At 45.4% G+C, this 12,467-nt stretch overlaps 1 protein-coding gene across 1 annotated transcript in view; it reads left to right on the top strand.

Annotated features, from left to right (window-relative positions):
• The first annotated feature begins 805 nt into the window (after positions 1–805).
• The window catches only part of sbf1 (SET binding factor 1), a 72,739-nt gene continuing 61,077 nt past the window's right edge, over positions 806–12,467 (top strand). The window contains exon 1 of the mRNA XM_031869839.1: positions 806–1,031. Coding sequence (XP_031725699.1) covers positions 977–1,031 — 55 coding nt within the window. The 5' untranslated portion in view covers positions 806–976. The remainder of the gene's footprint in view (positions 1,032–12,467) is intronic.

Genomic DNA, 12,467 nt, shown 5'->3' with positions numbered 1-12,467 from the left:
CCGACGCACCACCCCCCCCCCCCCCCCCATTCTTCCCCCCCACATAATCAGATCGTACTCACTTACAAACAATCATGCATTACTTCACCCTCCGACTAAACAAACAAAACAAAACTGTGGATTCAGAGGTCCCTTCTCTAAAGCATCTCTAAAACAGATCATCCATCCCATCCAGTTTGTGGTAAGACGTGCAATGGCCCCTGTGGTGGACCTGCCTTCTATGCAACCACAGAGAGAAAAGGTTCAAACTGCACCTCAACAAAGTGCCAAGTTCAGTTGGTTTCCTTGGTCCAAATAGTGAAATAGTCAAATTCACACATCAAATTACACACGTTTGGGATAACATCATTCTAACATTAATCATCCATCTTTATTTATCAACTGGGACCTAAGTGGTAAAAAAAAAGATACAAAGCTCAGGGACTATCAAAAGCATGACTTTTCACAAGCAATGAATTTAAGGAATAATCCTTATTTTTTAGTTATCAACAGTATGTTGTCCACTGAGAGACTGTTGCGTATGGAGCAAATCTAGAATATAATAATATGAAATAAGAATAATGAAATAATATTGTTCTTGGATGTTCGTTTTAAAATCTAATAGTCCCAATGATTTAGTTGTGGGTCCCCTTCAATTCAGTGTCACTAGATTCGTTAACACCTTTAACCCCTCTTGCGACGGTGCTGTTGTGTTTCTTGTAGGTGTTGGTCAGACTTTTGGCCCCTGAGCTGGTTTTTCTCCTCTCACATGGGACATTCCTGCCGAGCAGCCCCTCCCTGGCGGTCCCTTACTGCGCAGACTCGCGGCTCTCCGCTGTCAGGGCAAGGCGTACTGACAGTATGGCGGCGGGGTGCAGCTGGAAGGATGCTACTGTCGCCCGTGATGTGTCTATCGCCGGTAGGACGTAAATGGACAATTGAAGGCAAAAAGAGAAGAGGATTTAGCGAGAAAGGCGTGTCGCCGTGAGCTCCAAAGATGGCCAGGCTCGCCGACTACTATCTAGTGGTCGGTTACGACCTCGACAAGCGAGGTGGGTACTTGAGTTAGCCTGCCCTGCTAGCTTTAGCGGCGTATTATTAGCCGTGGGTAAACAGGAGGCAGGGAGGGAGACGGGGACGGGACGGGCCGCCGCTCACAACTGACCGACAATAGATGCTCCATCTGGCATTTCGCCTTCAACTTTATGCCGAGGACGCGCAGGCCTCACGGGATTAGTGTACTTAAATGCTAGCCTGTCAGCTGGTGTCCCGCAATTCTGACGGGGAGACACGTTGAATGCAAAACACCATTGCATTGCTTAGCTTCCAGGCACACTTTAGCTGCAGCAAAAGAAACGGTCCTACCCTATTGACAGCAAACTTGGGCTAACTTTATTTGCTAAGAGCTAACGTTAGCCGGGCTAAAGGGGGGGGGGGGGGGCTGCTTGGTCGGCTGTGACCTAAAACGGATTTATTCACAGTTTCAGCTGCATCTTCCCCAGTTGTCTGCAAATGTTACAACTGCAACCTTCTCCATTTAAAAGTACATTTTAAAACTTCACACAGACTCTGTTGGACAGCGAGTTGTCAGTGCTGTGGCTGCAGGGTCCTGAGCAGACTGTCCGACCACGAAAATCCTGCTGATTTCCGCTTGGACTTTATTTCAGGCCTGATGTTTCAATTGGAAATCGATGCTACTCCTCGGCGGAGTTGCTGATTGTTTTCTTTGTCTGTGTTTTGTGTGGATTAACCCAGACGGCTTTGCCCCTCCCTGAGCCCCCTCGGACCGGAGCTCTGTTCCCTTGTGTTGTCCGGACGGGGTTTGGACCGTTATCTGAGCCCCCCCCCTTCTTCAGCCGAGGCCTTGGCCTTGGCCTAGATCTTTCCAGTATAATGGCCCGTTTAATCATGAAATATTCAACCCGCCTATCCAATGGAGGCATGCAGCTTGTAACATGCTCTTTTATATAGAGTGGATTTTTTTTTTTTGCCTATGATTTATTCAGAAGAGGCAAATCGTAACATGACAAGTCCTCTGTGGTTAAAAGCAGGCAGAGAACCGGCTTTTATCTGGGTGATGCTGGAGCAACCTACATCACTTTTCTCATTGCATGAATGCACTAATTGCACCTTGTATTTCTTTTTCAGAGGGGAGGGGGGTTTGAATACAGGATGTTATAACGTGGACACTGCAAACGCTGCAGAAAGTCTCCTTCCTGTTCTACCCTGCGCGCATGCAACGCCGTGCAGAGCAAGCCTGTAAAAAGCATCTGTGAACCAGACATTAAAGCCACATTTGCTTTAATGGAACAAGGCTTCCATGCCTTGTAAAACCAAACACTTAAGGGTGATGATGACTGTTGGCGTTGCCCCACTACTGCCGCCTCACTGTTTACAATAACGTATTACTAAACCATGCTAAAGTTTCTAGGTGTAGGCATTGTTTTAAACATCTCCAGTAGCTTGATTGAGATTATTCCCATCATTAGCATTGTTGCTATTACCATTTGATGCACTGGCAGCCATTTTTAACCTCCTAAATTCATCCTCTGCAGTTAGATCGTCAGGCTGCTGCACAGTCTTGACTTCTGTGCTCTTCTAGTTTTGCCCTCACACGTTATTGCCAAGCTCCTAAAAGTGATGGAGAATTAAACCAATCAGCGTCTGCTTCAGAGTGACTTGTAGACATCAGAAGTTGGGGTTAAACTTACATTCGGACACCTCCAGATGTCCAATTTTTTGTGCATGTGTACGATATTTTTTGAGGATTTTTGGGGTATTTTATTTTTCCCAGCTGTGGTGCTTAAATTACTGTAAAGAAAACACTATGAATCAAAAGTGTGTGTGTGTGTGTGTGTGTGTGTGTGATTGCTGGTTGTCACTCAGTCAGTGGAATGTTTTGTGAGCGTGGGCACTGACAGGTTTTCAGGGCTGACATCATCGCCTCTCATCTGCCTCTCAGAGCTCAGTCACCAACAGAAACCCTGCAGGCGTTTTTCAAATGGGATTGTCCTGCAGGAAGAACTGTTTCTTACCTACTTGATGGAGCTTATGGTCCTTGTTCTCTGTTAAAAGAAAGCTGTGACAGTTTGGCTTGTTTAACAGATGCTAAGATGAAGGCAGAGCCTTGAATCTTCCATTCGCCCTCTATATTTGTCTCTAATGTGTCAAGTTGCTCACATTGTGCTCAACCTAAGTCATTCTATCAGTGGAGCTTTCTTAGAGCCAAGATGGCTGCATGTGGGTCGGGACGAGTCCATAGCTGTCGGGGTGTGGTCCCCCTAGCGAGGGTCTCTTAAGCGAGGGTCTCTTAAGGAACTCCCCAGCATGTCGGTGTGTTTTGACAGCGGTTCCTCCGCTGGACCGAGTACCGAGCGGCAGCCGAATGCATATACCGTCTGAGGCCCAAACAGGAAGCTGTGGAGAGGACCTGAGGGAGACTTATGTTTAGAGCGAGAATCCAGATTGTCTCCGCGTGCGCGTCTGTTTAAATAAAAGACAACAGGAAAGGGGCGTCTGTTTTGTGTCTGCAAGTGTGTGAGGAGGTCTCATTCAAGACAGTGGAGAGACTAGCTCGCTTGCATTCAGGCAAACGCACACGCGCGCACACAGATGGTAAACATTCAGGTTCTGTTTGTAGCTCCGTCTGTGTGCCTCTGCCGGAGAGCGTCGGCCCTTGCAGTGGCGGCCCCGAAACCGAATGGTTGTTTTCAGGCCGGAGTGACAGCTCTGAAACCCAGCCTCTTCTGCATACACAATCACACACACGCGCACACACACAGCTTGCAGAGGCCAGCCAGGACACAAAGAGGTGCACCCAGGGAGGACCGATCGTCCATTGTTGTGTTTACAAAGTTGAGGTTTTTCTCTGTTATTGCAGTGTTGTCATGACTCATGGTTGTAGAATTGTGGCGTTGCTAACAATGTGTTAGGTTTAAGGTGCTTTGATGCCATACTAAATAAAACAGAAGCCCCCATGCAGTGAGCTGCAACTCTGGACAGTTATGTTGCTGTGTTTGTGCTGTCCGTTGGTTGTCATCGCTGTAAGCAGAATAGTTTCGTATTGCACGTCTGGCACCAGTTTTATCACCAGATTTGTCAGTTCGGGTTGATGAAAGGATGCCAGAGTTGTGATACCTTTAACCCCATCCGAAATGCCCACGAAGCACCTGCTATGATTATGTACAGTGCATCCGGAAAGTATTCACAGCGCTTTACTTTTTCCACATTTTGTTATGTTACAGCCTTATTCCAAAATGGATTCAATTAATTTTTTTCCTCAAAATTCTACACACAATACCTCATAATGATAACTTAACGTTTTGCAAATTTACTAAAAATAAAAAATGAAAGAATCATACGTACATAAATATTCACAGCCTTTGCCATGCCACTCAAACTTGAGCTCAGGTGCATCCTGTTTCCACTGATCATCCTTGAGATGTTTCTACAACTTGATTGGAGTCCACCTGTGGTAGATTCAATTGATTGGACATGATTTGGAAAGGCACACACCTGTCTATATCAGGTCCCACAGTTGACAGTGCATGTCAGAGCACAAACCAAGCCATGAAGTCCAAGGAATTATCTGTAGACCTCCGAGACAGGATTGTATCGAGGCACAGATCTGGGGAAGGGTACAGAAAAATGTCTGCAGCATTGAAGGTCCCAATGAGCCCAGTAGCCTCAATCATCCGTAAATGGAAGAAGTTTGGAACCACCAGGACTCTTCCTAGAGTTGGCCGCCCGGCCAAACTGAGCGATCGGGGGAGAAGGGCCTTAGTCAGGGAGGTGACCAAGAACCCGATGGTCACTCTGAAAGAGCTCCAGGGTTGCTCTGTGAAGAGAGGAGAACCTTCCAGAATGACAACCATCTCTGCAGCATTCCACCAATCAGGCCTGTATGATAGAGTGGCCAGATGGAAGCCACTCCTCCAGTAAAAGGCACATGACAGCCCGCCTGGAGTTTGCCAAAAGGCACCTGAAGGACTCTCAGACCATGAGAAACAAAATTCTCTGGTCTGATGAAACAAAGATTGAACTCTTTGGCCTGAATGCCAAGCATCAATTCTGGTGTAAACCAGGCACTGCTCATCACCTGGCCAATACCATCCCTACAGTGAAGCATGGTGGTGGCAGCATCATGCTGTGGGGATGTTCTTCAGTGGCAGGAACTGGGAGACTAGTCAGGATTGAGGGAAAGATGAATACAGCAATGTACAGAGACATCCTTGATGAAAACCTGCTCCACAGCGCTCTGGATCTCAGACTGGGGTGAAGGTTCATCTTCCAACAGGACAACGACCCTAAGCACACAGCCAAGATAACAAAGGAGTGGCTTCGGGACAACTCTGTGAATGTCCTTGAGTGGCCCAGCCAGAGCCCTGACTTGAAGCTGATTGAACATCTCTGGAGAGATCTGAAAATGGCTGTGCACTGACGCTCCCCATCCAACCTGATGGATCCTGAGAGGTCCTGCAAAGAAGAATGGGAGAAACGGCCCAAAAATAGTTGTGTCAAGCTTGTAGCATCATACTCAAAAAGACTTAAGGCTGTAATTGCTGCCAAAGCTGCTTCAACAAAGGCTGTGAATACTAATGTACGCGTTATATTTTCGTTCCTTATTCTTAATCGATTTGCAAACATTTTAAACAAACCTTTTTCACTTTGTCATTATGGGGTATTGTGTGTAGAATTGTGAGGAAAAAAATTAATTTAATCCTTTTTGGAATAAGGCTGTAACATAACAAAATGTGGAAAAAGTGAACTGTACTGTATTTATAGAAAAATCACATATATTAGGGCACTGGTATTGAATCGGTTCTCGGTATCGAGAAGGAAAAAATGTATCGGAACATGTCTTCTGACAGTGAGGTTTTCAGCTTTAGGGTCGGGTGTCCAACGTCATTTCTTAAAACTTTATTACATGTTCATAATTCATACTTGTATGATGTATTCTTTGATTTAAATAGTACTTTTGCTAAATTTAGACCATTCTATCGAGGCAAAGCTTTTGTGTGGCTGCTTGTGTGTAGATAAAAAAAACTTGAGCTTGTAGAAACGCATATTCCTCAAAGTATTGTTTTGGTATCTGAACGGTCACTTCTGTATTAAATCGGCTCTATTGAAACATTTCAAATGACGACCAGCCCTAGCTGTCATGGAGCCAGATTTCAGTTTGTGTATGTTCCTGTCCAGCTACATTAGTATACAACTTTCAACAGGAGATTGTACTGTACCGTTTATACTGTGGTATGACATCAGAGACAATCCAGTCGGGTGATTTTATCCATAACAGTTCCTAAATTTATTTAGATATAACTTGAAGATGATTTTATCCTTAACACCGTCTCCTAAGATACACACATGTGGCGATAAGGTTTTTGTTTTTCCTTTTAAGATACTTGGTAATCATCAGTTGAGAATGAAGGGATAGAGAATGACATGCTCTATTTAACAACAAATCACATGCTGATTCATGGTTGGTGCCTTAAACCCAGAGGCCGCCAAGGTGTCCTGGGTCAGCATGCATCTGGCAAAACTACAGAACATCCATTATAAGTTTGATTCCCACTGTTGCTGTGGTATTGAAGTATCGCTTTCCGTTACCGTGACAGAGCCGTGACTAATTCATGTCGCACTCGCATGTGCATTCAGTGGAGTGTGAATGCGCGCAAAGGCCTGCATGAGGGGAAATAGAAACCTCTCAGATCGAAAGCAAGAAGAAGCGAGCGACCAGAGGAAAGAGAGGAGTGTGTGTGATGCTGCCAGCAGTGCCGGCCTGCGGGCAGCCACTTCCTCCATCGCTCCAGAGCGGGGCTGCAGCCTTTCAGGCCCTCCAGAAATAGCCCTCACAATCTGCCTTTCATAGGGGGACAGAGCGACGCTGGGTCGCGGCTACGTGTGTGTGTGTGTGTGTGTGTGGGGGGGGGGGGGGGGCGCGCGGCGCGGCGGCTCTTCTCCCGCCGGCCATTCAGATGGCGGCCTGGATGTTTGTGGCTGTGTGTTTGCTGCGTTACCACGGCAACGTTTCCCCCCCCCCCCCCCCCGCGTGCTGGGCGGTTGTGTTTAGTGCTTGTCTCATACTGACCAGTTCATCATGTTGCTAATATTGTCGAGGGGAAGGTAGCAGTGGCAATTACTTTGTGCTGATATGCAGTGGCTTTTAATTTGTGCCCTTTTCTACATTTAGACCACCACAGGACACCAAAACTCCTCACTGTCTGGCCCCAGATTGAGGAAGTTATTTATTGTAAGCAGCTCATAAAGGCAGGTATACATATCACCGTTATTATGGCAGAAAACTAAATGGTTATTATTATGCCATTCAAAGAACATCATGCTGTAGTCGGGGAAGACCTTCAACATATCGCTGTTGTGATGTTGCCCGTGTGTGTGTGTGTGTGTGTGTGTGTGTGTGTGTGGCTGTATTTCAGCAGTCTGTCTGCTAAATACTTGTTATTCATGAGGGAGACGGTGGCCCCAAGGCCCCAATGCGCTGCCCTCATTCCGACTGTGTGTGTGTGTGTGTGTGTGTGTGTGTGTGTGTGTGTGTGTGTGTACTCAAATTGTAATCCAAGTCTGTGGGACAAAATTGTGTGTGTGTGTCGCTAAGTTAATGTGATCCGCGCCCTTCGGGGGGGGTGGGGTGGTGGGCTTGGTCTTTTGCCCTAGATTTAGATTGAGAGAGATGCACAAAGTAGGGAGTGTGCACATTTAAAGATTTATTGCTTCTTAGCTTATGAATCCACCTAATAGACACATTTTCAACACATTGGCATTTGGGGTGAAAACATCTTAGGGTGTTAGTTGTGTATGTGTGCGGGATGCCCTGTTCCTTGGTGCTTTGATGGTTTCCCCGGTATTCAGAGAATGTCTCTGTCCCCTCTCAGGACAAAGGCTGAGTCAGTGTTGCTCACATTCAGCCTGTTGGTGCTCAAGGGAGCAATCGCTCAAATCCCTGAGGGGTGATTCCAGCGTGTCCGGAGCACTTTTGATGTGAAGATAGGGGACCGTTAGGATTGGTAGAGTTGGCTGTGTGGCTCCGGCAACCACATCGCTGTAACACCCTTGTTTGTGTGATGCTATAGGCTGTGTACGCCTGGGATAAAAACTTGCAAGTGCAATATGATTGCCCTCTTACTTATCTTAAATGGAGATAATATTGTTAGATGTGTGTTTAACATAAGCGCATTTCCTAAATTTACTTGAAAGCCGTGTTTTTTTTTCTTTTCATATGTGCGACCTAACTCAAAATCTTGATGATAGATCTTCATGTTGACACTTTGGCTCGCCTCTGTTCCAACAGCCTCTGTGAGGCAACGCAGTCTCTCAGCATTTATCCGTATGCCTTCCGGAGAAAATGAAGCGCATTCCTGGGGTTTACTTTCCTTATTCTAGGACACGTTGCCATCCAGTTGATATAAGAAATGGAGATTTTCGAGATTTTAAACAATACTTTGTGAGCACACAAAAAAATATACAGCTCCCACGAAAAAGGACAACCTACAGGTGTTGAATAAAAACGGTATTGGGTATTAGCACATTTTAAAAAAACAACATCCTTATCTAAGCATATGGAGTGAACCACACAACATACTAGATGGTTTCTTCCAAGGCTGCATTCTAAGTTACTGGCGTAGTTACAAAGGTCAATGGGGGATTTTGAATGAAGTTCCTCATTTTTCTGTGAGGTGGCTGAATGAATACACCAGAAACAGCGGTTGAGTGACTAGTAGAAGATTAAGTCTCATCTTTATTAAGACGGGGAAAAAGAAGGAATTCTGCCTCCCACCACTGCGCTCGCTCTAACCTTATGTGTACAATGTGACTGGTTTGAAAATGTAGATTAGAGGACTGTTGTGGGTTCAGACCTGGTCCGGTATCACTGTACTGTATTCCGCCCCTGAAAGAGGTCTGAACTGTTTAAAGGTTATTCAGATTATTGTCTCCTGGTTCCTATGACAGGGAGGGAGATATGACCAGAATATGACATCATGCTTTTAGTAGGTCTCTGCTTGGTTGTATAACTTTGAACCCATCATTGCATAAATCTGATGGCACTTTTACATGTCTGCCTCATGTCTGAATCAGTTTTACTGTAAGTCAATGTCAGGACTATAATCTGCCTTTTTAAGAGCACAGTAATACATTTGTATCATTATCATGAGTGTCATGTCTACAAAACTGCAGTTTACCACTGAATTAAAAGTCCGAAGCGTTGTCTCTTGAAAAGTTATTGTTATATGTCGTGTAAGACGTTGTGCAGGCGCATTGTGCAGCATGAGTGAATGAAGCCCGTGTTGCCAGGATATTGCCAGCAACCACAGAGAGCACACCAAACATTTCCACCACGATTAGCTATGATATGCAGGTTTTTTTAAAGGTGGAAAATGACGTAGACTCCTCTTCCATCGACAGTGTGCCCCCCCGTTTTTCCTGGTGTTTTGTGTTCGACGTCACGGAGGCACTGGCCGACAACGGAAGCACTGAAGATGTTATGGTGGTTTACTCTTTTATTTTTACATCTGTTACTTATTCAGTCTTTCTTTCAATCACTAAACCAGAGTTGGAGATTTTTTGGAACAGTGAAAAGACTGATAAAGTTGTGTTTTGTTTCATCGTGGTAACGAATGACTGTTGTCTGACTGGAGTCTGGTGGCTTTGAGGAGAGCATATGAATTCTGTTTTCTACATTTAATGAATTATAATAATTGTCCAAATCCCTGTTGATTTTACTTATTATATCTTCATTTCAATGCACTTCACATAAATAAGCGTGTCAACCTGGGTGTCATGTTTCTGTGAACTACCCGTGAGTATTGCAGAGTCATTTGTCCAGGGAATGAATGCAGATTGTAACAGCCCCTCACTTAAGACTAAAGCCAGACGTTAGCGGGTGTCAGTGGGAGTTCTTAGTCCAGAGGAAAGGGGCTATATTGTGGGGCTATATATGTGCCACATTTGCCTCCTTCAGTGTTGAGAAGATATTTTAAGAATGAGGAAAAAAATTTCAAATCAGTCTGATGATTGAGCTCAAAGCTAGCGGTCTGCCTCCATTGTTTCATCGACACTTGGTCTGGTTCCTGTTTGCTAACGAAACAAGTCCGTTTCTTGGCTATTGGTTAATTTGCAGCAGAAAAGAAATGTGGCGCTAGAATATAGTAGAAGTGATAAAGGGGGGAAAGAAGAGTGTTGGGTTGAAATGATTAGAGGGATGCAACGTATTGCTGAGGGGAGACAAAGGTCTGGGCGGCGGAAGGTGTGATTGAGTGCTCAGCCATCGCATTTCCTGTCGCAGTATTCTGGGGTTGCACGCAGAAGTCTTGTTTTGCATCGTGGTCTTGAGGAGCCACTTGTAATAAGACCATATTTCCTGTACATCATTGTGTATCTGGAGTCAATTCCCAGGTTTATTAAGACAACCATATCCTCTGGTTAACTGTGTCCCCCCCCCACCCGTTCTTGCCTTTTTATGCAATGCTCACAATTGCTGGGCATGTGTTTCAATGACGGTGTTACTCTGACCATTGAATGAAGTATTCTTCACATCCTGAAGCTGCTTGTTCACAGTGATTTATTTCATTTACCAAACGCATTCTTTTCTTGAGTCCCTCCTCATCCCCCTCATCCCCTCGACCACTTAAAGCTGCGTTAGAGCCTGACTGAACTTGATCCGTGTCAGCATCATGTCAGCATGCGGGGCATGAGCCTTCCTCATCATGTGGTTGTCATCCACAGATGAGTCCTATGTACTGCCCCTGATTAGTGCCGCTCTCGTCTTGTCACTCTTGGATGTCACACTAGACTTCATGTTATATTTTGGCCACTGGGAAACTCTTTGCGTGCCGGCAAACATGCATACCTTGCATAAAAGGACTTGCAATGACCTGCAATATGTTCCTGACCTCTTCTTCCACAACAGCCTCTTGCCTGTAACACTGCTGTACACAAAACCATAGTGTTAAAACCCCACCACATTTAAGGCTAGTGTTGAACTACTGCAGCCGGCGAGCTCACTGCTGAAGTACTATGCAAGCAGGAACATGCTAGTGCTAGTCTGCCACAATCTATTTCCTCTGCTGTTTAGTCTACATCCTCCTTCATGTTACTCAATCATAAGCTACTAAGGGAGAAAAAAGCTCTCCGAGCTAACAGCTTGCTAACTGTCAGTTAGCACCAGACCTTTTTCAACTAGTGCAGTGGCAGTTTGGAGCATGGGCGATTTCTTGGATCATGGCCCATTGACTCGAGGGAAGAATAAGAGTTCAGTTGGAAGGTTAACATATCCACCCTCTAGCAGTAAAAAGTGAACTGAAGTCAATGAGCCGCGGCCGTTAAAAGGCCCGCTGTAGACGACATGCTCCACTCGGTCCACAGAGTCCTGAAGCACGGTGTCTGAACGGCACACCGCGCGTCCTCGGGTCTCCAGCGATACACCCGCAAAACTGTGAAGAAGATCGGTTGAACGGTTCTTCAGATACGTGACATACACACACACACACACACATACATACATACATACATACATACATACATACATACAGAGATTCCTTGCTTTATAGTTCGATTCAAACTAGTGTACTGATGTGCTGTTTAGGACCAGGATATGAATGACTAAACAAGCGGAGGTCTGTTTGTGTTCAGCCCAACAAAGTCTTAAACAGCTCCTTTGCTTGTCTGTCTGTGCATATACTGTATGTCTGTTTCCTGTCTGTTTTTACCTGCCCCAAACCAAATCGCCTCCATGGATTAATAAAGTTGCATTGAATTGAATCGGAAGTTGAATCCTGGATGCACTTTAGTCCGAAACACTGGCCAGAGTGACTGGAAAGTAGATGGTCTGAATTCTGTGTGCTTTGGCAGGTTTTCCCCACTCTGTTGAGTCTGTTTGGTGGCTCAGACTCAAGCAGAGCACATTAGCACACAGCCACCTGTGGCTGCGGATGCAGAATGAGAAGTGAGAAGAAATAAAAGTCATGTTATTAATCATCAGTCTGTGACAACTTGGTTTGAGATAGACCTGAAGCAACCGGCTACGTAGTATTTAAATACGCTTTGTCCCTCTCTGAGGCCGTTTCCACTCCTGGAAAGCCTCTTGTTTTTGTTGCATTAGTTTTGCAGGAAGGATGTGAGTTTGCTGAAGAGCTTTTGCACGAATAAAATGTCCCACATTGTCTCCAGGGCGACTTTCCAGATGGAGCAGGGGCATTTTTTTCACCCTCTATTTGGCTCCTGAATGGCAATGTCGCTCAGTTTTTTTTTTTTTTTTTTTTTTAAACAGGCTGGCTCATCTATTTATGCAGGATCATCATCTTTGCTGCCATCTGACACCAAATTCAGACAGGTGTGACTTATTGATGTGACGGTCCGCGTGTTGCCTCGTACCCCAGGAGGGGCCTCAGTCTGCGGTGCTGCTTTTAATCAGAGAGTGACTCACACCCCATTTTGTGTGTGTGTGTGTGTGTGTGTGTGTGTGTGTGTGTGTG

The sequence above is a fragment of the Anarrhichthys ocellatus genome, unplaced genomic scaffold (genome assembly GCF_004355925.1).
Source record: "Anarrhichthys ocellatus isolate YVR2014 unplaced genomic scaffold, GSC_Weel_1.0 scaffold49, whole genome shotgun sequence".
Taxonomy (NCBI): domain Eukaryota; kingdom Metazoa; phylum Chordata; class Actinopteri; order Perciformes; family Anarhichadidae; genus Anarrhichthys; species Anarrhichthys ocellatus.
This window is presented reverse-complemented; position numbering and strand designations above follow the sequence as displayed.